Genomic DNA, 24,934 nt, shown 5'->3' with positions numbered 1-24,934 from the left:
GGAGCATGCTTACCCTGTCAAATAGGGCAAACAGCTGTTCGAGAGCATCTGAGACGGGCAGCTTCAGGTAGTTGGCAAACTCCTCGATTCCAATCCTGCCCCCCTTGGAGGTGCTGGCGACCGCAGCAAACTGGTCCAACTGCTCTCTGATGCTGTCCCATTTAAGACTATTGAAAGGGAAGAAAGAGTCCAGAGGCCCCACTTGCCATTAGTAAAGGCCACTGAGAGCTCAAAAGTAAAAGAAAAGTAGCAAAGTAGTGTGCTCCTGTTCACGGTGCCAGCCAGCCAGCCAGCCAGCCAGCCAGCCAGCCAGCCAGCCAGAACCATTCCATGCTCCATTCCATTCCATTCCCCCTTCACCTTATGGTTCTGTCTCCCTCTTCCTACAGTCAGCCAACATCCCATGGCCACTAAACACACTCAATCCTGCTTGAGCTATTTTGGATTATCCCCCTGCCCCATTATTTCCCTTGTACATCTGCAAACCCTGGAGTTCTTTATTGTGCATGGATGGATTAGCTATCCAAGGAGCCACATTCGAGTTTGCCATCCATATGCAGCAGGGACCTGTGGCCTTCCAGATGTTGGATACAAGCAGAGCATCTTTCAAGTCAAGCATCCAACAGCCAACAAATCTTGCATCTGAACCAAGCAAAAGCAAAACACTTACTTCAGTTTCTTGCTGATTTTGGTGAATTCCACCAATCCGGCCTCCATGGGCAAGGTCAGCTGTCCAGCCGAGATCATGAGGCGGCAGTCTTCATACGTGTGGTCCGTAGTGGCCACATCCAAAGCCCTGAAATTAAACATATGTATGACACCACTTTAGAAGGTAAGCTCATCTTCTTGTTCTAGGCAAAGTAAAAGCACTGACTGTATAAACTAGCGCTATGCTGAAAGATTTCCCCACATTTTGGTTGATTGTTTGCCATCAGTTAATGAGAAACAAAACTACATTGAAAAATCATCAAAGAGAGTAAACATTTTGATGGCCATCTCTTGAGTGTGATGCAGGGCCTTTGATGTGCTCATGTTCCCTTTCAAGGAGGCTGAGGAATGTTTGACACACTGTACATTTAAAGCACTGTACCACGTAAAACAGCCGTGGCTTCCCCCAAAGAATTCTGGGAGCTGTAGTTTATTAAGGGTGCTGACAGTTAGGAGACCTCTCTGTGTGTGCCCTGGAGAGAAGGGGTTTGGCTTAGGGAGAGTCCTGAGGGTTGGATAGAGAGGGTTGAAGAGCCATGTTTGGCCCCCAGCCAGGAGTTCTCCACCAATTATGTGGTGGCACTCACACAGGCTGGAAGGATTCAAGCCTGATATAATTTTACACCAGCCACCTGCCGCCTTAAGGTAACCTTGCAAAAGGATTCCCACATCACCTTGCCATTTTGTTACGGACTCCACTGGCAAAAAGGACTGGATCCTTCTTTTCTTCCTCGGATGGAATGTAGACTGGAAGAAACTGAAATAATAATTTTAAAAAAAGCAGTTACACAAGCCAGTAGAGTCTTAATAACCTGGGTAGGTTATATTTCAGGACCACAAAAATCAATGGACTTTGAATCCATTTATTTCAACAGGTCTAATGTATGTCAATTGTTGGCTATCACCTGTATATCTATTTATGTATGCATATATAAAATCTAAGGGACCCAGGTGGCGCTGTGGGTTAAACCACAGAGTCTAGGGCTTGCTGATCAGAAGGTCAGCGGTTCGAATCCCTGCAATGGGGTAAGCCCGGTTGCTCGGTCCCAGCTCCTGCCAACCTAGCAGTTCGAAAGCACATCAAAGTGCAAGTAGATAAATAGGGACCGCTCCGGCGGGAAGGTAAACGGCGTTTCCGTGTGCTGCTCTGGTTCGCCAGAAGCAGCTTTGTCATGCTGGCCACATGACCTGGAAGCTGTCTGCGGACAAACGCCGGCTTCCTTGGCCTATAGAGCGAGATGAGCGCCGCAACCCCAGAGTCGGACACGACTGGACCTGATGGTCAGTGGCCCCTTTACCTTTACCTATATAAAATCTATCAATGAGTCTATATCATACCACTTTAAGCAGTCATAGATTCCCCTGAAGCATCCTGGGAGCTCTAGTTTGCTAATCCTCACAGAGCTACAATTCCGAGAGTGGTATAACAATCAATCCCCCCCTCCAGGAGCTCTGGGAATTGTAGCTCTGGGAGGGAAACAGGAGTCCCCTAGCAACTGAAGACCCTTAACAAACCACACCTCCTAGGATTCCTTTGGGGAAGCCATGGCTGTTTCAGGTGGTATGATGCTGCTTCAAAAGTATAGTGCAGTATAGGGCCTCTGTGTGTATGCATCCATGCAATATACAAACTTGATGAAATCTGTTGGGGAAGATAAGCAGGTCTGCCAGTAGATGGCAGCACATCCATATATATTAGAAAAGCAAACTGCTCAATGGCAAACATTAGCTGTACTAAAAACCTCTGTAACCAGTGCTCCCAGTCAATGTATCTTTCTCAAACCAAGTATTTCCAATTATTTTGGCAAACGCCAAGGGTTAAACAACAACAATTTATCCACTAGTGTAGGGCTGTACGTGCTTTTTAAAAATAAAAATAAAAAGAGATATTATTTAAAGCACAGGATTGGGGAGAGGGGCAAACCCTCTAGGTCCAATTTAGCAGGGAAGAAGAGAAAGGAAGCTTTTCTATCATTGCTCAATGTCAGTTCTCAAACATTTGCAAACCAATTGCTTGTAAACTAATCAACACATTCAGGTTTAAAATAGCAGCATTTCTCTGGTTCTCACCTCCACTTCAACTTTTGTAAACAGCTGGCACAAAGTCAAGACTAATGCCTCTTTGCTGGAAAAGAATTAAAATAAAACAAAGGTTGCAAACCATTTTCAAATCAATCCATTTAAATGTGACATTTAAACAGCTAAGTTTTCAAATGGACATCACAAATAAAGCAGATCTAAAAAAAAAAAATAGAAGGCCCTTGTAATGATAAGTAGGCTTTGCAATGAAGTTTTTCACATCCTTGCTAGTAATCCTTGCTACAGCCTTGAGATGATAGGCTATTTAATACATTTTAACAATATATGCAATTTATGCAAGGCCTTTCCAGATTGGCTGACAATCAAGATGCTGCTTTTGCCTGTCCTTGAACTTGGATAATTTTTGGCTTACCTGGATGGAGGACAGGGAGGGAGGACAGGGAGGGATGAGTGACCAAGTTAATGTGTTGCTCCATCAACTTTTGCTTCTTGCCTTGCTCACTACCAGCATGTCCCCCACCCCTAGCCCAAAGGTTGCTCAGAAGGGAACACGGCCCTTGGGATGAGAATGGTTCCCCACCGCTGCCCCATTAGTATACAATTGCTGCGATATAAACCTTCTGAACCTTCTGAACATGGCACCCATATCTAAAGATCTGTATATGCAGCACATACAAAGATGCTGCAACTAGTATTGTCAACAGCCGCCGGCGATAAGAACGTTTGTCATTAGGGTGGTGCCACTTACAAATTGTAGCCCTGCCAAGTCCACGTCACGGTATCCTAGAGGAAAGCAAACAAAATAAATGAATAGTTATAAACAGCTCGTTAGACAAATGGAAAGCAAAGCACAGCCGAGACCAGGAAGTGGGCGTGATTCACTAGCAAGTCTCTAGCAGGAAACCTGTGCTTCTCCGGAGGCTGTGGACCAAGTCTCACCATCCCTGACCACTGGTTACACTAGCCAGGGCTCATAGGACTTGGAATCTAGCAACACCTGGAGGATGTAACAGAGGGGAAGACGCAGAACTCACTTCATCAGGCCTCCTCTCCCTCAGCAGTCACATGGGGACAGCAATTTCGCTAGCCTACCTCAGTGGGAGAGGTGGCAAACAGGAATCACTCACTCCATCAGCTTTGCCACTAGCCCACCTCCATCAGACACCTCCTGCCCCTGAACTGTGCCAACTAGCCATTATAAGAACAACCATTTTAGAACTGGTGCCAGAATTTGACCTCCCCACCCATCATCCCTTCCCTGTGCTTTTCTCCTTCTACAGTATGTGGTGTTTTTTCTAGCTTCTAAGCTTGTAGGCAGAGGCTGTCTTGTTTTAACTGTTTGTATATAAGTCAGTCTGGGAGCCTTTTTTGGTTGAAGTGTAGGGGTAAAAATGCTCTAAACAAACAAAGAAACAAACAGCAATTGGTTTGTGGCTCCTGAGAAGGAATGGTGGAGAAAATCTGATTCTGTTTGCACCTAAAGCAAAATTTATCACATTTTCACTCTCCAAAACAACACAAGGACCGAAATACAGGCATCTTTCAAAATTTGCACTCATCTGAATTTTGCGGTCCCTGTCAATGTTTGCAAGAATGCATGTGTTAGAGGGAAAATTTGTGCATTAAAATGTGCTGGTGGAAATGACATGCAAAAAAGGTGTTATGTTAAGAAAAATTGCTGGTGAAATGTGTACATTCATCAAAACCACATTATAAAAGTGTGTTCAAGCGGAGAAATTCACACTATCACTTTGAAGAATTTTCACGGGGATTAATGTTTTAAAAAGAAAACATAAATTGGTGCAGAAATGTAGAAAACCTACTTCAAGAATGGATAAATGAGAAGCTGAGAGGGCTGGATCTGGCTCATCCTCCCATCCCTACTGTGAGCTAACAGACAAGATATAGAGCATCAGAACCAAAATTTCCAAACCATAACATTTGAGTGGTGAGACTTTGGCCCAGGGAGGCAAATGCAGCCCCCTGAGTCTTTCTATCTGACCCCTGCTTTGAACCCTCCTTGACTCTTTCTGTTGGGTTGGAATGTGTCCTTGAACTCTGAAAAATCTGTTTGCCTGCCTGCCTGCCTGAACAATGGGTTCCACCCCCCATTTGCACCCACTGCTCTGCTCACTTTTGTCTCTGACCCTGCAGAAGGAACACAGCCCCCAGGCTGAAAAAGGTTCCTCAACCCTAACACGATATGAGGCAAGACCACACAGGCCTGTTATGTTCCCTCACAGGAGCAAATAAATGTCATTTACTTAGATGTGGAAATGCCAAGAGGTTTAACTTGCAAAAACCACGGGTGGGAAACCTTAACCAGTTTCCTACCCTTGGTGACGGTGGTGTCTGTGGTGAGAGGATGGAAGTGTGCTCTCAGCTGTATTTCAGGTGGAGTTTTCTTAGTCAGCATGACTGAATGCATAGAGGGAGCCTATCTTGGGATAGTTCGCACACCCAAATGGTGGTCTGCATGTGTGAATGGGCCATCCCAGACTCAGAACCACAGGCAGAACATTCAGATCACCTCAGGCAAACAATGCTTTTAGGGGCCTTGTCTGCACTATACATTTAAAGCAGTATCATGCCATCTGCCAAAGAATCATGGGAAATGCAGTTTGTTAAGGGTGTGGCGAGTTGTTAGGAGACCCCTATTCCCCTCACAGAGCTGTAATTTCCAGAGTGGCTTAACAATCACTCTTCACAGGGGCACTCTGAGAATTGTAGTTCTGTGAGCAGAAAAGGGGTCTCCTAATAACACTAAGCACTCTTTACATACACTTTCTGGTTTTTTTATTTTATTGTTTTTTTGGAAACCACAACTGTTAAAAGCAGAACAAAGCAGAACTCTAAATGTATGTATAGTGCAGATGTGGCCATAGTTTGTATCAGGGAAATGTATCATTCTAGAGGGATTGCAACAAGTCAAGACTTTTGATTTCTTAAAGGGGTGGGGAATCTTTTTTGTTCAGTCCAAGGGCCATATTTCTGGCAACTTTCTGAGGGCTACATGCCAGGAGTGGGTAGGTGGACCAAAAGCAAAGCGAAATGTGTTAATATGCTCTTTTCTATTCTCTATACAGGCAAGCGAGGGGCATTATCAGAGTTCAAGGACTCATTCCAGCTGGGTAAAAACACCCAAGAGGGATGTACAGCATGGGTGATGAGGGGTGTGGCCTGTGAAGACTTCTTTGGGCCAGATAATGAGTTCAGGGGGGCACATTTGGCCCCCAGGTCTGAGGTTCCCTACCCAACTTTTTCTATCAATAAAATAATTGGGAGGGAACTTACCAATTTATTTGGATACCGAAGCAGCACTGGTTGAACAGGAACGCCAGGAATAAAGGCCCCTGGAAATGCAAGCCAGGCAAGAAAAATCACCATGGGGAGAAATTACATGGACTATAGTCTGTGCCTAGAGAAAAAACCATACTCAGGAATAATAATCAATGGACACTACCACCAAGAACCATTCAGTTTAACATAGAATCATAGAATCGTAGAGTTGGAAGAGACCACAAGGGCCATCCAGTCCAACCCCCTGCCAAGCAGGAAACACCATCAAAGCATTCTTGACATATGCCTGTCAAGCCTCTGCTTAAAGACCACCAAAGATGGAGACTCCACCACACTCCTTGGTAGCAAATTCCACTGCCGAACAGCTCTTACTGTCAGGAAGTTCTTCCTAATGTTTAACATGTTGAGTTAAGGGCTTTCCATGTTCACCCAGACTCCCAAATCCCAGGAAATCACAGATGTTAGGAGCCACATCCTTAACAAACTTGTTATTGAGATCCACATGTTGGTGGATCTACTACTGGACCAGTTTCCTGATCTAAGGTAGATCACAACTGAAGCGCTATCACCAAATATGTGGTCTAAAATGAATTGGGTCTCCTAAACCATGTCATGGTTAAAAGGTGCATCCCAGGTTGAAGAATGAAGACCACCAACCTAGGCAAATTTGATAGTATGGGATCCTGTCCCGGGTCAGTTTCAGTTTCACCACTACCTTGGAGCTGGGTGGCTGTCAGCAGAAGAGTGGAGGGATTCAATGTTCACTGGAATAGGCAGCTGAAGTCTGCGGAACTGAAGCCTGGGCATTAAAGTAGGAGTCGGGAACTGTTGGTCATCCAGATGTTGCTGAACTCCCAGCACCTCTGGCTATTGGGCCAAGTTTTCTGGGGCTGATGGGAGGTGCAGATTGGCAACATCTGGGAACCAAAGGTTCCCCATTCCTATTTTAAAGATTGCAATGGGGGGAATGAAATTCATCAGATAAAGCATACATAGCTATACAGTTGCCACCTAAATCCCCTTTCTGTTTTGTTCTAAAGGCCCTATAACAACCGAGTGCAGATCGGTTTCACCTCCCTAGGCAGAAAAGCACACCAACTCTTTTGGTTGTCTATTGCCTTTTGGAAGTACTGTATACTGTGTTGGTGAGATCTAGGCTCATTTCTGGACTGTACCGCTTCAGACCACAAGGGGGAAACTCTCCATATAAAGAAACATTCCCCACATACAGAAGCCAGAACGTTGCCTTAAACCAAGTCAGATTACATCTATTCCAGAAATGGGCACATTCCAGTACTGTTATTTAGCTTTCTACAAGAACCCCAAAGGATCTGCCGTACCAACCAGAGCCAGGTGTAAAAGATATGCAATTGGGATTAACAGGGCACATTTGAGCTCAAGAATACATTTTTTTCAGTACTAGAACATCACTACCTTGCATAAAAAGTTCACTCCTGGTAAGTGATGAAGGAGGAATTGAACTCATATTCCAAAGCAGACTCTCCTGATTTGATCCAGGCAGATCATGTGTTCACTGCTGTTCCTATTCAGAGTAGACTTGGAATAATTCCATTGATTTCAATAGGTGTACTCTGAGTAGGGCCAGCTAGCGGGTGGTGCTGTTGTCCAAACCACTGAGCCTCTTGGGCTTGCTGATCGGAAGGTTGGCAGTTTGAATCCGCACAACGGGGGTGAGCTCCTGTTGCTCTGTCCCAGCTTCTTCCAACCTAGCAGTTCAAAAGCACACCGGTGCAAGTAGATAAATAGGTATCACTGCAACGGAAAGGTAAATGGTGTTTCTGTGCACTCTGGCACTCATCAAGGTGTCCCATTGCACCAGTAGCAGTTGAGTCATGCTGGCCACATGACCCAGAAAGCTGTCTGTGGACAAATGCCAGCTCCCTTAGCCTGAAAAGCGAGATGAGCACTGCAACCCCATAGTCGCCTTTGACTGGACTTAATCCAGGGGTCCTTTACTTTTTACCTTTACCTTGCAGCCCCAGAACTCTGATTCATGGGTCCAATTCAGAATCTGTAGCCTGGAGGATTGCTTTGCAATGCATTGGAGGGTTATACACTGCCTCCATTCCTCTGAAAAGATTCATGCTTTCAATCTGCTTTTCAAACGGTACACACTCCCCCCCCACCACACCTCTAGCTTTTCAGCAACAATGCATCTGACACAGCCTTCCTCACCTTGTTTAAAAGTGATCAGACATGAACGGTTTGTACATGTACCTTCTGGGAAAATCAATACCTGGGATCAAAAAAGAAAGAAAGAGGAAACGACATGCATATTCCATTAATTTAAATTGTCCCACGAATCCAGCAATTCTTGTTCAAGGCTCATTTGGCAATGGTTCCTTCAGACAGCAATGGGGGCGGGGGAGGTACACATCCTTCTGAACCTTTCTTTCTTAATCTGTGGGCCATCATCCTTGATCACTGGCCACAATGGCTGGGGCTGATGGGAGATACCAGATGCTGGGGAGGGCTGTTTGGAACAGTGGCCGGGGAAGACCCTACAATAACAGAACCTGTAGCAACACTCCAGGAATACTGTCCTGTTTCTTGCAATACATATCCTCCAAAATCTGATGGAAGAAAAACAGGAACACCCATATAACACCCCAGTTCTCAAACCATGGATCACTGTCAGAGCTTTTCACCTCCATAACCCTGATCTAACAGAGCAGAAGGCTCTATTGTTCCATTCCACTTTCCATATGCTGTATCTGCCACATATTTTGGGAATGTGTTTGTTTGCTATACATTTGGACACCACTTAAGATGCCATAACCAAATGTTGCATGGTGGCTCCTGAGATGGCAGAGCAGGTTTCCTCCTATGTCTGGATATTATGGGGCACCATTTTGAAATAAGATGGCTGACTGAACCTTTCAAACCTGCAGTGTTTTGTTTTTTAAAAATCACTTTATTTGCTTGGGGGGGGGGACTACCCAATATACATGATCATAAACATGTAAGGAGCATATAGTGAAGAGCATTGATTGAATCTATCTTTTGCTGTAAAACATTGGTGCCTCTTTACTTATAACCAAAATTATTTTTGTTTATTAGTGTCATCTTACACAGTTGTTCCACAAGAGTCTGCATGTGCTACATGTTTAATAAGGAAATAGTATATCATTTGGAACTTCTTTTCTGTCATTTTTTTTTAAAAAAAATATTCCTGTCTTTCACCTTTGGTGTCAGTTTTTTCCATTGATGCAGTTTTCCAAATTTGCTGTTACCATTCCAACAGCAAGTTGCCTCCAGAAACTTATTATCTCTACCTATTGTCAAGCATGTCATGGATTGTAATGAACCATTGTTTTGACTTTCTTAATCAAATATAGATAATAATGCCACCCTATATTAATCAAATATAGATAATAATGCCAGTCCAGTATCCGATCCATGATAAGTCCCACTTCATAATATATATCTATATTTTTTTTCCAACATTCCTGTATCTTTTCACAAGATCACCACTTATGAATATAGGCACCTGACTCTCCTTAGGCTCTCCCGCATAGTGGGCTATTAGCACTTGAGTACAGGGAATCAGGTACCATCTATGAATAATTTTTGAATGAATTATCATTCAAAGCACAATACTTTGAGTGGTTTAACAGCCAATCCATCTCCCCCAGGGAACTCTGGGAATTGAACCTATAGAAAGGAAAAAGGGGGTCCCCTAACAACCCTCAGCACTCTCAATAAACTACAGTTTCCAGGATTCTTTGGGAGAAGCCATTACTGTTTACAATTACATGAAACTACCTTAAATGTATAATGCAGATGGGGTTAGGTCAACTGTTTACCTGGACCCCAGCAGGGCTCTCTCATTTATGCTTACAACATCATCCATTTATCTCAGATGACTCCTTAGAGCTGGCACCATTCATTTCTCAACATTTGTCATGAAGAGCCTGGAGGAGCAATTTGCACAAAGATGGTTTAGCTTTTCAGCAGCTAAACCATCTGAAAAATCTTACCTGGGGCCATTGCTCCCCTGAAGTTGCTCGACGGGTTATTTCTTTGATTGTGTTCTTCCGGGAATCAGGGTCGACACGGGACACTACAACAGGCTGGAGAGCACTGAGGATCCCTGTTTAATAGCAAAAAGGAAGGAAGGAAGGAAGGAAGGAAGGAAGGAAGGAAGGAAGGAAGGAAGGAAGGAAGGAAGGAAGGAAGGTTGGTTCTTATCATTGCTGGGTGGTACAAGCATTTACAAGGCCCATCCACCCACCCCCAAAAATCTAGGAATTATTTCTTGAGCCTAAGCACCAGTCAAAATTGGTTTATTTATTAAGAACATTTCTAGACTACCAGCCACACAAGTCGCCTCACTTGTGATTCCCAGAAACTGGTATTCAGAGGCATACTGCCTCCAACCATGGAGGCGGTGAACAGCCATCAAAGTTAGGAGCCAATGATAGCCTTATCTTCCTCTTTTAAAGCCATCCAAGTTGGGAGCAAGTCCCATAGTTTAACTTTGTCCTGAATCCTCCAACACTCCAGAGTTGGAGTTCTAGAGTTAAGAGAAAGGGAGGAAAAAACTGTCCTCTATCCACTTCCTCCATGCCATGCATATTTTTACAAACTTAAATGACGACACCACTTACTCGCATTTTCTCTAAACTAAAAACTCCCAGATGTCACAAGCTTTCCTCACAGAGGAGTTGCTCCATCCCCTTGATCGTTTTGGCTGCTCTTTTCTGAACCTTTTCCAACAGTATCCTTCCTTGCTGAGGTGAGGCAACCAGAACTGTACACAGTATTCAAAATGTGGTTGCAACCATAGCTTTGTATACAGTGGTACCTTAGTTTAAGAACAGCTTAGTTTATGACCAACTTGGATTAAGAATGCTGCAAACCCAGAAGTAGGTGTTTTGGTTTATGAACTTTGCCTTGGAAAAGAACATGTTCCGCTTCCTGTTGAGTGTGTTCCATTTGTAAACCGAGTCCCCTGCTGCTATGGGAAAGCACACCTTGGTTTAAGAACTCTTTGGTTTAAGAATGGACTTCCAGAACGGATTAAGCTCATGAACCAAGGTACCACTGTAATGGCATTGTGATGTCTGAAGTTTTATTTTTCAATTCCTTTCCTGGAGATCCCTAGCATGGAATTCACCTATTTCACAGCTGCCACACACTGGCAGGCGGGCCAGATCCTGAGCTCCCACTCGTGCCATTTTAATAGATGGCTAAGGGCTACCTTCCTGTCAATCAGAAGATGTCACATGACTTTATGTCAAAGGAAAGAATCTGGAGTGCAGTCCTGAGTTTACCAACAAGTTGGCATGTCAAAACCAATGGCCACACTGTATGCAGCTGATGGGAGTTGGGAGTCTAACAATGTCAGGAGGACCAGAGGATTCTCCATCTCTTTTCAGAATGCTGCATCATCCTGGATTTTGTTCTATGATCCAAGAACTCTACCACCTCATTTGTCCCCCCCCCCTGTGTGTGTGCAAGACCAGACTTAAACTGGAGGAAACCAGCCTACGTTCCCTCAAGCCTCGTAACAACACTTACTCCCAAGAATGGGCACAGAGAGATTCTCTTGCCTAGACACCGTCGATGGCAAGCCTGCCAGAACACAGACGATCCCGTCGAAGAAGCTCGAGTGTGGTGCTGCAGTAAGGATCGGTGCCTCCTCAGGACTAGCTACTTCCCCCTTCACTTTGACTCGGAAGCCCATCACAAAAAATAAGGCACGGCCTAAGAGCGTGAGGCTGACATAGCATACTCTCCTAAGGAAAAAGGAAAAAGAAAATTGAGAACCTCATTACTTCACTCATCACCAGGATCATTACTCATCACCAAGATCAATTAGCTCCCCGGGTCTGCAGCTCCCAACACATGCTTTGTGTTGTTATGTATATACTGAGAGCACCGTATAAACAAATATATATGCCATTTTTTAAATTCATGAAGTGCTTAACCTGCATTAAGAACATTAGAAGAGGTTGCTGGATCAGGCCAATGGCCCATCTAAACCAGCATTCTGTTCTCACAGTGGCCAACTAGATGCCTCTTCTGGGAAACCCACTAGCAGGACTAGAGCACAAGAGCACTCTGCTCTGCTGTGGTTTCCAGCAACTGGTATTCAGAAGCATTTACTCCTGAAGTAAAAGGCAGAGGCAGAGCAGAGCCATCACAGCTAGTCATCACTGATAGCCTTGTCATACATGAACTTGTCTACCCCTCTTTGAAAGCCACTGAAGTTGGTGGCCATCATTGCTTCCTGTGGGAGTGGGCTCCATAGCTTAACTGTTCACTGTGTGAACAGTCCTTTATTTTATCTGTCCCAAATCTTTCAACAGACATAATATTGTTGCAACCCCCTCTCAGGTATGTCAGTGTTATTATTCTTTTATTATGATGACAATTACGTTGGTGACTATTACCATCATTCACCTTACATAGACTTAGGCAGCAATCCCATACACACAATTGGATGAAAAACTGGTAATACTCAGAAATGCACATGCCCCACACAAAAACTACAGGGAAAACAGCTGCACACGTTCAAAAACAAAAAACATATTAAACTCCCCCCCAGCAAAAGAGGCACCCCAAAAAGCCTTTCTTGTTATTTTTAACTGGGAAGGACACAAGACCTCGTTAAGTGCCAAGGGGCAGATCTGATGGTGCCATATGAATATGCTACAAAGTTAAGGTTCTTGCAGATCCCAGTGCTTCAAAAAGACAAGGACATTCTCAGCAATGGTTCTCCCACATTAAGTTCTACATCACAAAGGCAGTAAAAACACTGGGTTGCCTTGCAAAATGTGCTGGCCTACACAACCCAATCCTCAGTTCAATGTGAGTTACTTCCCTAGGCAATGCTTTTTTAGGACTGCTTTTTTAGGACTGTAACCACTCTTATTTCCTGGAAGTCTGTGAAGAGATGCTGTACTCGTGATTGTGGAGGTTGCTTCCTTCCAGGATGAGGACAAAGAGGTCCTTGCAAATAATGTGCAGAGCAGTTACAAGGACAAGTCCTGCTGTATTCAGCAAGCCTTCCCTATTCAGAGGTTCTCAACAGCTGTGTTACCTTTGCCATCCCAGAAGTGGCTTAGTCCCCTTCTCAGGGGTGCAGGAAGTTGCCAGGACTGCAAACGGCCAAGCCACCAGCAAAATGAAGAGCATGCATAGGACACGGAGAGGGACCAGAATCAGCCCGAACAAGAAAGCCTGGAAAATATATAAAGAGACAGAGTTAACCAGCCAGCTAGGCCACAAGTGATCTTTCAATTCACTTGTTTGTTTCCAAAGGACACATGCCAGAAGTACAGCGGTGATCAGCGATCACATCTACCAACTCAGTAACAAACCACTGATAACCCATCTGAGCCAGCATGGTATAATGGCTTAAGCCATCAGACTACGACCTGGGAGATCAGGATTTAAATCCCCAATCAGCAATGAAGGGCACTGGATGATCCTGGGCCATTCACATTATCCTTCTCAACCTGACTTGAACGAGGCCCAGATCCCTCGAAATGGGCCTGATTTCTCACAGGGTAGCCTAGTTTCATCATGTATTTTAATTATGCTTGCTTATCTCCCCCCCCCCCCTGTAATTGGGTTTATACTACCTGTAAATGGCTTAGAAGACTCTTTGGCAACTAAGATGTATATAAAGCAATAAAACAGCACAATAACCTCAAAATGCTGTGGTTTCCAATAGAGGCTGTCTAGTCATCAAAGGCCAAGTAACCCAGTAACGTGCAGGCATACAGGGAATGTAGCAGGCAAAAGTCCCAAGTTTATTTAGGCATTGCAGAAGATTGCTGGGGACAGTTCAATGGTAGAGCATGTGCTATTCATGCGGAAGGTCCCAGGTTCAATCACTGGCATCTCCGAGTCAGACTTGGAAAGACTTCTGTCTGAAATCCTGGACAGCTGCTGCCAGCCATTGTTAGCAGTACTGAACTAGATGCTCTGCCTAGGTTGCTATTAGGCTCCCTACACCCTTAAAATTCCCAGCTAGTCTTTTGGTTATGTCCCAGGCAGAGATGTCTCCGGAAATAACTTGCTGGTTACCTAATCATTGACCAATTGCCAAAATACACAGAAAGTAACTTCCTGATTAGCATTATTTGACTAGGCATTGGCTCTAACATGGAATGGGATTGTTGCTTTAAAGAAAGTAATAACTCAAAGCAAATTTAATGTAAATATTTGAAGACATACTGACAGAGCATTATGCATTGTTGTATACTTGGATTGGGTGGCAGGGGGGACGCGGGTGGCGCTGTGGGTTAAACCACAGAGCCTAGGGGTTGGCGATCAGAAGGTTGGCGGTTCGAATCCCCGTGACGGGGTGAGCTCCTGTTGCTCGGTCCCAGCTCCTGGCAACCTAGCAGTTCAAAAGTACGACAAAGTGCAAGTAGATAAATAGATACAGCAGGAAGGTAAACGGCGTTTCTGTGTGCTGCTCTCGTTTGCCAGAAGCAGCTTTGTCATGCTGGCCGCATGACCTGGAAGCTGTACGCTGGCTCCCTCGGCCAATAACACGAGATGAGTGCCGCAACCCCAGAGTCGGTCACGACTGGACCTAATGGTCAGGGGTCCCTTTACCTATACTTGGATTTATGGTCACAGATGGCACACACAGAATGAAGTAGGGTTCAAGAGCATTGACACATGTAAACTGATGTGAACCCCCCCCCCCCAAAAAGGAGGTTCTGAAGTGCACAGGTGTTTCATTGGCAGACACTCTGATTTGTGGTCCATGAGGCTGGACAGCTCAGTCTAGTAGAGCATGAGACTCTTAATCCCAGGGTCATTGGTTTGAGCTCCACATTGGGTGAAAGACCCCAGTGGATCCTTCCAACTCTACGATTCTGTTTCTCCTTGCATTTTGATCTCACTTTTCCTCCAAGGAGCTCAAAGCGGCAGACATCGTTATCCTACCCCCAACTCCATTTGATGATCTTCATAACAACCCTGTTAGGTTGAAAGGTGATGACTGGTTCATGGGTCACAAAAGGGATTTGAACCCTGGTCTCCAAGGTTCTATCCTGGCACTAACCACTGTACCACCACCACTGCATGCTTTCACACAAACATTTGTACACGGGTAGAACTAGTTTGTACCTGTGCTCAGCGTAACATCTGAGCAAGTCTCAAGTCACAACCCTTGCCAAACTTCCTATTTCTAACCAGCCAATTTCCTTCTCTCATATTTCCCAGCAACTAGGTCTGCAGGGACAAAGGCAGAATAGGATTACCGTAGGTAGAAGCCTAGCAGATCACAATACACCAAAGTTACTTAACTAACTCAGGAACACACAAACCGACCTCACACTGAATGAGAAACTTGAAAGACAGTAGCAAATTTCCCTCCAAATTAAAACGAGTGCAAAGGGGCAAACCCACACAGGGGCAAGGCAGGTAAATGCAGTTTATTTATGCCAAATAGGATAATGGGCCAATTAGTATCCCTGACAAGTGTAACAATTATTATTATTAACTTGCAGCTAAACCAGTTGCATTTCACCTTCAAAGACTGTGTGTCTTTGGTGTTTATAGGAAGAACAGCAGAATGAAGTTCTGAGGAAGTTGCAAAATTCCCTTCCTGTGAGGTGTTCAGTACAAGTTTACAGATTCACAGAGAAGCTTTGGATATTTGGTGCAAAAGGCTGGGGCTGATGATCTAATGGATGAAGCCAAAACAAGGGGGTGGCTGCCCCTCATTTGAAGTCAGCTTACAGAAAAATAAACACAATTTCCTATCAGTACAAAACATTTGTAGCATTGTCTCATGAAGGTCAAGAAAGGTTAGCCGTACAGTTTTGGATCACCAGGTTCATTTCCTATTTTCGAGTTATTCCATCAGTGTTCCTTTGGGGAAGTTTGGGTGGCCCATGCCCACCTCCACTGTCAGATGCAGCAATGCTTCTGAGTACCAGTTGCTGGAAACTGCAGGAGGGGAGAGTGCCCTTGTGCTCTGCTCCCTTCTTGAGGGCTTCCCACAGGCATCTGGTTGGCCACTTTGAAAACAGGATGCTGGCCTAGATGGGTCACTGGCCTGATCCAGCAGAGCTGTTCTTATGTTCAAAAACAATGGCATCCTAAGGTTGTGTCTGATGTAAAAATGTCATGCACATCAGAGGTGGAGAACCTGTGGCCCAGCAGATTGTGATGGGCTCCATATCCCCTCAGCCTCAGCCAGCATGGCCAACGGTCAGGGATGATAGGATTTGGGAGTCCATCAGCACTTAGATGGCCACAGACTCCCTCCCCCAATTCCCTGGGTGTGAATGATGATGCTTGGGCCTCCCTGACTGAGGAGGAGAATCAGCATTCTCTGGCTGCATTCACACGGCAGCTCACTTTGTCTTCCCAACTTTGCCCTAACTGTTAATTCCCACATTATATTTGAGCTTTCACACAAAGTAAAAGCCACTTTCAGAAATATAGTGGAATATAGGGCAGGTTTAGCCCTCATTTCCGTGTTATATGCAAATGGGTTTATTCTGAACGCTAAAAGTGTGCTACATTCCACTATATTTCCTGAAGTGGCTTTTATGTAATATGAAAGCTGAACTATAATGTGGAAATCAACAGTCAGGGGGACGTCAGGAATACAGAATAAACTGCAATACGAATGCAACCGCAGGTTGCCTCCATGACAAAACAGACAACTGAAATTGTTTGTGGAATCCACAAGACCTCCTTTCTGAAAAATGGGACTTTAAAACATGCACGCAGGAGACTCAACACCCACGATAAGAACCTAAGAAGAGTTCTGCTGGGTCAAGCCAGAAGCCCATCAAATCCAGCATCCTGTTCTCACAGTGCCAACCAGATGCCCCTGGAAACCGTGCACCCAAGTGCAACAGCCTTCTCCCCACTTGTGATTCCCAGCAAATGGGTGGCACAGAGCAAGCCGCATGTGTGAAGCCACAAACACAGATCACTTCTGCCATTCACCACATTCAAGCTTGGAGAAACGGCATATTCAGGCACTTATCAATTCTAGCAGAATGTGAACTGTATTTATTAATGAAGCTGCCCAGGCCAAAGAGTCTGCCAATTTCAACACATCACAAAGAAGGACTTGACTGTCTTCACGGAGAAGATTCGTATATCCCTGTAAAAAGGACCTGTGCATGAAGAAGCCTCCAATCACATGGAGTGGCCTATCTTCAGATCCCTGAAGGCAACTTTCGGCCAAATCTGCTGAACTATGGAGGAAGAAGCTATTGGCTTCCTTTTGCTGTTAAAAAAAATAAAGAAATCAATAATGGAGCCATTGTTGCTGCAGCTGGTGATAGCTGTTGGTTACAGAGGTCAGAACTCCCTGATACTGTTCAAGGTGAAATGTTATTTACCTATTTACCACCAAAGATCACCGGTTTTTCATATGGCTGCAGGACTAGCATGTTTCCTCGAAGAGCAGGTATAACCTGACATTCTGAGGAAGTCTTGTAAACGTTCATTAATGCTCTAAGGCACTTTTGCATTACTCGTTGCTCCAAAAGCCTGCAAAGCCTGTGATTCTCTTCATTTTCAGTACCATATTTAGAGGTAGCAATTTCTTTAAAAGCTCTGTAAAAATGTTTGCTAGAGCTTTTTTTTAAAAAAAAACTTGCTTGAGAGAACAAAAACATAATTTCCATACACAGAACGGGGGGGGGGGGGGGCAACCTTTCCTCTGCATAGGAAAAACTTAGCATTCTGCAATGAAGAGGTGGGGGACCTTTTTCAATCCATGAAACATTCTGGGGGCTGAAGACCAGTGGTGGGTGGGGCCAGAGGCAACAGTGGGTAGAACAATGGACACTTTTAAAATTTTGTACAAGAGGCTCTTGTTCTAGCCACAGGAAAGTCAGAGGTTTACACCTTTCCATCTTCCATCCTGGCAGGGAATAGGCACTATCGCCATTCAAGGACGCATCCTAGCCAGCCAAAAACTCTCAATTAGGGGGCACAGCAGGCTGCCTTAGGCAGAGTCCCAAGGTCCACACATAAAAGACCCACCACCTCTGATATATTGGGAGAGTACTCAGAATATAAACACCCTCAATCTGCATTTTGGAAGTGGTTTAGTCCTGAAGGGACCATCCCACATACTTTCTTGAACATTCAAATATGCTGATAGGTTCCCCCCCCCAAAAAAAACACATAATGCCACCTGCTGCTGCAGCATATGCAATTTGCACTGAGAACATCCCTACTGCAGGTCATGCTGAAAAAAGCAGAAGATCTGCAGGGTGGAAGCAGGGCAGAGAACAGGCTCTGGTTTGATAGCCTGGGTTTGAAAACTCTGCAGTCTCCCTCTTTGCCACCAAGGCAGATATGCTCTGGGTACTTCCACATAGCAGCTTATTGTGTGGTCTAATTGTGACCTCATCCTCACCAAACTGTCACCCCATATTGTATTTCCATTTAATCTGGATAGATTTTTTTTTATAAAAAACCCTGCAGAAACCGTAAATCTGGATTAAACTGGTTAAAAATACATTGAAATCACTTAAACGCATTAAGAGCATCTAAAAAACAGTCAGATGCCCTGGAAGATAGCAATTTCAGGAAGCAGGAAGGACGTTATCTCCCAGTCATCAGGTACGATATTTTTGGAGTACGGGAGGTGACTGGAAGGGAAGTGGTTTATTTTAGTTTAGAAATTACAAGATGGAAGAGAAGCATTACACTTCTCAACGAAACGGAACGTGGGTCCGGAGGGGGGGAGTTTCATAAGACTGGCTGGGTGTCAGCCCTCTTTTCCGGCCGCATAAAGGAAACACATACAGTTTTGTAAGCTTCCTCTTTGCTCGTCTAGTTTTGTTGACGGGGTTTGCATGCCCTGTGCCCCCACTACTCAGTTTAGACTGCAAACGCAACACATACATAGGATCATAGGATCATAAAATGGTAGAGCTGGAAGGGACACAATGGGGCATCCAGTCCAACTGCCAGCAATGCAGGAATCACAACTAAAGAATCCCCGACACGTGAAGTCCCACTGAAGTCAGTGGCACTTACTTCCGTGTAGACCTGTATCAAACTGTGCGGTAAAGCACTGATCTGTTAGGACATGCTGCAGAAAACATTCCATGGCCATGATTTAGATGCTCTGGATCAACCTGTCATCTTCCTTGGATTAAAATGACCTCAGAAAATGTTGGCAGGGTGCCTTTCTTCAGGGTGTAGTTCAGAGGTCCATGGCAAACTAGCAACATGAGAACAACCTTAGAAAGCCACTAAGGCAGAGGTGGAGACTCTGTGACACCGTGTGTGTGTTTGTGTGTGTGTGTGTGTGTGTGTGTCTTTGTGTCCTGCATAATTTTAGGCAGGGGTATTCCCTACCCCACTTGAAGAATTTGGCAATAGAACACAGGACTTCCTGTATGCAGAGTTTGTGATCATCCACTATAGGTAAAGGTAAAGGGGGCCCCTGACCATTAGGTCCAGTTGTGACCGACTCTGGGGTTGCGGCGCTCATCTCGCTTTACTGGCCGAGGGAACCGGCGTATAGCTTCCAGGTCATGTGGCCAGCATGACAAAGCCGCTTCTGGCGAACCAGAGCAGCGCATGTAAATGCCGTTTACCTTCCCGCCGGAGTGGTACCTATTTATCTATTTGCACTTTGACGTGCTTTCGAACTGCTAGGTTGGCAGGAGCTGGGACCGAGCAACAGGAGCTCACCCGTTGCAGGGATTCGAACCACCGACCTTCTGATCGGCAAGCCCTAGGCTCTGTGGTTTAACCCACAGCACCACCCACGTCCCTGTCATCCACTATGCTACAATGCTAAAAACAACACAGGTTACTTCCAGATGGCTCTCTTGCTGAGCATTCAACACATTATGCTTATCCAAAGTTTGCAGTAAGGTTACATATGACATCAGATGTTAAAAAGATAAGAAGAGCCTGCTGGATCAGGCCAATGGCCCATTTAGTCCAGCATTCAGTTTTAACAGTGGCCAGCCAGAGTGCCTGGCGTGCTATGGTCCATGGGGTCACGAAGAGTCGGACACGACTAAACGACTAAACAACAACAACAACAACAACAACAGCCAGATGCCTATGGGCAGGGCTTTTTTCAGCTGGAACTGAGTCTTTGCACCTCTTTGTTGTGTTGTGGAGCCAGAGTACAGCCATCATGGCTAATAGCCATCATTAGCTCTTTTCTCCATGAATCTTTAGGGAGGCTTTTAATGTTTAATTATTTTATTTCATTTTTCTGTTGTAAGCCGCCCAGAGTGGCTGGGAAAACCCAGCCACATGGGTGGGGTATAAATAATAAATTATTATTATTATTATTATTATTATTATTATTATTTGTCCAATCTTTTAAAGCCATCTAGGTTGGTGGCCATTATTGCCCTCTGTGGGAGCAAGTTCCATGCTTTAACTATGTGCTGCATGAAAATGTCATATCTTTTACCTGTCCTGAATCTTCTAACATAAGTAGTGTCTACTGGCTGCCTCCAACAAGTGGAGGCAGAACATAGTCTCATCCTTTCAACAAATCTGAACGAATGTTCCCTGTTTATTAAACATTCATTCTGATTACAAGCGCTTGTCCACACCATAGTTGAATGTGTGCTTGCATCTATCTGTGGTAAATGTCACTTCAGTGGCACTTTTCTTGTGGTTAACATTTCACATAAAACTTCTTTTTCTTCTTCCTCTAAAAGAAAATTACAATACGGAAATACTGGAAACATTTACTGGGGGGGGGGGTAGAGAATTTTGCTGAGAAGTGAGAAAGCAGAAGTTTGAACCAGACTCCGAGAACTCTGGGCTTGAAACAGAAGTAAGAAAAATACTGTATCAGAATGTCAGCATAAAGCCAAAATCTCCTATTTATGATCAAAGCCCACCACAATGCAGTATAATTCCAGAAACACTAAGGTGAAATGAGATGAAGATTCCATGTCTAGATCTGATCCCATTAGCTATAAAGTTAAGTTCACCAGAAGCTGTCTTCTATCAAGTCAGACAATTTGTTCATCTGTCCCAGAACTGCCTACTTCATGGGTGGGGAATCTACATATGGTCAGCTGGAAGGCTGTATCCCCTGAATATTCCAGGCTGGGTGGGGGGAAGGGGTAGGGAAGTTTGCATGCCAGTAGTGGGTGTGGCAAGAGGCAAAAGTGGATGGAAAAACAGCTGCAACCCTTACCTTTGGACAATCGGCAATATATTCTGGTAATACCGAGCTATGCTGTTCCCAATACATTGGTCCGGGGGGGGGCAGAGAAAACAGGACAGTGACCACTGATAAGATTTGTGGGCAATCTGCCTTAGATCAGCAAAACTTTCCAAATATTTAAAAATAGTAACAGCAAAATAGTTTTCCCACTTCTAAATTAGGCCACAGGAATGCAGAAAGCAAACCAGCTATGATCTTATTTTGTGTTTAAAGGGCTGCAAGCTCAATTCACATTCTTGCATTGAAAACAAAATTTTGGAGCTCAGAACATGCTCAAAGGCTCATTCTTTAATTCTAACAGTATGCTTTCTGTTGGTAGTTCTTAGGTTTCTTTCTTTTCTTTTCTTTTCGGAGATCCAACAGGCTTGAAGCCTGCATGCCTCCATCAAAGCATGGACTCAGTTTCTCATCTTTAAAATGGAAAGAATAGTGGCTTACCTAACAGCAGCAGTAAGGAAACAAAAGGAAGCAAATTAATTTATTGCACATAGAAAATAAGAATGGCAACAATTTCCTGCCACACCTGTGTGGACATAGGAACCTGCCTTATATCAAGTCAGAACATAACCAGGCCTCTATAATCAGGCCTTTGGCTGTTTAAACTATCTCTGGCCTTTTGAATTTGTTGGTGGGGTTTTTTGGTTCTTGGTTATTAATTTTATACTCTCATTTTGAATTGTTATGTTGTATACCACCCTGTGATCTTCAGACGAAGGACAGTACATACATTGAATTGATAAATAAACAAAACAAAAAATACATTGGTCTATCTAGCTCAGTAGGGACCCAGGTGGCGCTGTGGTTAAACCACTGAGCCTAGGGCTTGCTGATCAGAAGGTTGGCGGTTCAAATCCCTGTGACGGGGTGAGCTCCCGTTGCTTGGTCCCAGCTCCTGCCAACCTAGCAGTTCGAAAGCACATCAAAATGCAAGTAGATAAATAGGAAGGTACAGCGGGAAGGTAAACGGTGTTTCCATGTGCTGCTCTGGTTCACCAGAAGCGGCTTTGTCATGCTGGCCACATGACCTGGAAGCTATACGCCGGCTCCCTCGGCCAATAATGCGACCCCAGAGTCAGTCACGACTGGACCTAATGGTCAGGGGTCCCTTTACCTTTACCTTATCTAGCTCAGTATTGTTTACACTGACTGACAGAGGCTTCTCAGGGCTTCAGACAGGAGTCTCTCCCATTCCAGGCATTGGGGACTTACCGGTAACTCGAGTCTTTCTACCTACAGAGCAGATGCTCCACCCTTGCCCTTAAATAGAAGGAACATAGGAATCTTCCTTCTACTGCATTCTTCCATCTAGCTCAGTACTGTCTACATGGACTGGCAGCATCTCTCTAGGTTTTTAGGTAGGGGACCTGTCCAGCCCCTACCTGGAGATGCCAGAGAATGAACCTTCTGTGTGCAAAATGGATTATCTATAGCACTTCCCCAATAAATAAATAAATAAATAAAGTGAGTTATAACCTAACCACAGCATTCAAGCAAAACAGGATGCTCAATAAGCATCCCACCTGGAGAAGCCTATCGTGTATAAGAAGGGGCCACAGAAGCAGAGCACAGGTTTTGCAACCAGAAGGGTCCAATGCTGACATTTCCAGCTTGGCTAAAGGGTGCATTGAAGAGTGGTCTCCACTGAGGACCCCAGATATTGTCCACCAATCAAAGTCCGAAACTGTCTGACTCTAGTCAAGTTCACGTGTTCATATTGCTGGCCAGGAAAATAGATTTTGTTTTTTTAAGCACATGTGGAAAATAGATTTTGTCTAATTAAGCACATGTGGAGTTAAACTATTAAAAGACACTAGAACCATAAAAGGGGGGCAATGCTAACTAGAAGATTTGTATGAACTATCCAGACTCATGTATTTTCTTTGCCTCACTTATAAATGATGCCTTATCCCCATTTCACGGATCAATCAGCTGAGGCCCTGGCTGAGATCAGGGCAAACCCTCTCCACCCCCCAAAGAACCCTCACATGATCTATACAAAAAATGAGAGAGAGAGAGAGAGAAAGGGTGCAAACGGTTTGCATCCTGCTATCAACTGAGGGATGAAGCTGCCTCTTTCTTTTGCAGGAAGTTGACCAGGGAGCGCCAGGCAGGTGGGGCTCTGAGGAATTCTAACAGAACGCATTCTTCGCCTGCTTATGTAATAAGAAGGGCAGACTCTTTTTAGCCAGAAACCACCGTCTCCCCCTTCTCTGTTGGCAGGCACCAAATGGAGACCCAGAAATAACTGCAACAGATTTAATTTCTGCAATCTTCAGCATGGCTTTTTGCTTTAAAAACGCCTGCCAATGTTTGCAAAGCGCAGCGTCGTGCGCGCGCATTATTGTTATTATTATCATCATCATCATCATTGAAGACGCATTTGAAAAGGGCCCCTTTAAGCCCCTCCCTAGCAAGCTCGCAGGCTGCCCCCGTGCCGTTCACCCCGCCTGCCCCCAGCCATCCTCCTTCCCCACCCCCGGGGTCTGTTTACAGCGGCTGTCAATCCCCTGTACCAGGGATTTATCCTTTGCATCCAGGCGCGTCTCTTGCACGAAGGGGTTGATCACCAGCGGCGAGGCGAGCGACTGCTGCCTGGGCAAGGTGAAGACCGCCCTCGGTTGCAGCGCTGGCTCCGACATGCCGCCGCCTCCCGCCTGAGCTGCAGATCCGCCTCCCAGCGCCGCCACGGCCGCTTCTGTGCACAGAGTCATCGCGGCCGGGCGAAAGGAGAACCGGGAGATGCGGCGAAAGGCGCTCGCTCCTCCTTATCTCCAGGGCGCCTGCGCACAATCTATCAACCTGGGAGCGGGGAGGGGGGATTTGCCAACGTTTCCACCTGTCCCTGCTCCTCTGCCTTTTAACAGCAGCTTCCTCGGCGGACTCTCGCCGGCGATGGCTATTTTAGGTCGGTTAGCTATGCTGGAACACCTGTCTTAGGACTCTAAATTGCGGTTGCTTGGGACAGTTACCAACTTATTGACCGGAACCTGCTCCTCTGCCTTTTAAGAGCAGCTTCCTCTGCCGACTTTCGCAGGTGATAATTTCCAAAGTGTAGGTGTTGCCGCGCTGAAAGATCAATTTATAACAAATGCAGAATAAGTTTTATGTGGCACCTGCAACAGGTGCCAGTTCAGCAGATCAGAGCGCTCCGGGGAGCTTATATGGAGTAAGGCAATCTTGCACATAAACTGAAGGATGACTGTGTTTCAGTTCTCATTTTTGAAAAGTGTAACTTAGGTAACCCTGCCATTAAATGCAAACCGAACCAAATTTCTCCCCTACCCTTGACTGGGGCTGATGAGAGCTGTAATCCAATACATCTTTAGGGCACCAGGATAGCAAAGTCTCTTATACAGGTGTCATTTGTTGTAATCGTGATGGTGAAGGAAAATATTTCCCTTTTTAGCCAAACCCATCCCTGGCTCCTGGAACCTTTTTTCACTGCCTCTTCTAACCTGATGTTAGAACTAAGCTGTCAACCACAACCCCACATCTCTTTCCTGAGAAGTCACTCCTAGCCACTTCTGACCCCATATATGGGTTTATGTGATAAACAAAAGAGCTGTGCCGTGCTCGACACTCCCAATAAGAGAAGCCAAGAGCAAAATAAAACAGGAAGAATGAAAAGGAAACACGAAGCTTAAGAAAGAAGAAATATTTAAGCAGTTTACAGTATTTCCCGTTCACCTGCTATTTTTT

General features: G+C 44.9%; 1 protein-coding gene across 2 annotated transcripts in view; it reads right to left on the bottom strand.

Moving 5' to 3' along the window:
* LPCAT2 (lysophosphatidylcholine acyltransferase 2) overlaps positions 1–23,996 on the bottom strand; it is a 34,836-nt gene extending 10,840 nt beyond the window's left edge. The window contains exons 1-11 of one of the 2 annotated variants that reach the window (XM_060276062.1): positions 23,749–23,996; positions 13,118–13,257; positions 11,593–11,810; positions 10,050–10,162; positions 8,245–8,305; positions 6,043–6,101; positions 3,497–3,531; positions 2,779–2,833; positions 1,383–1,465; positions 671–796; positions 14–167 (exon numbers count right to left, since the gene is read on the bottom strand). In XM_060276062.1, the coding sequence (XP_060132045.1) occupies positions 14–167; positions 671–796; positions 1,383–1,465; positions 2,779–2,833; positions 3,497–3,531; positions 6,043–6,101; positions 8,245–8,305; positions 10,050–10,162; positions 11,593–11,810; positions 13,118–13,257; positions 23,749–23,946 (1,242 nt within the window). In that variant the 5' untranslated portion in view covers positions 23,947–23,996. The remainder of the gene's footprint in view (positions 1–13; positions 168–670; positions 797–1,382; positions 1,466–2,778; positions 2,834–3,496; positions 3,532–6,042; positions 6,102–8,244; positions 8,306–10,049; positions 10,163–11,592; positions 11,811–13,117; positions 13,258–23,748) is intronic. The other variant, XM_035119363.2, reaches the window with a different exon arrangement.
* Positions 23,997–24,934: the final 938 nt, after the last annotated feature.

The sequence above is a fragment of the Zootoca vivipara genome, chromosome 6 (genome assembly GCF_963506605.1).
Source record: "Zootoca vivipara chromosome 6, rZooViv1.1, whole genome shotgun sequence".
NCBI lineage: Eukaryota > Metazoa > Chordata > Lepidosauria > Squamata > Lacertidae > Zootoca > Zootoca vivipara.
The sequence above is the reverse complement of the archived record's forward strand: the minus strand, read 5'-3'. Positions and strand labels throughout refer to the sequence as shown.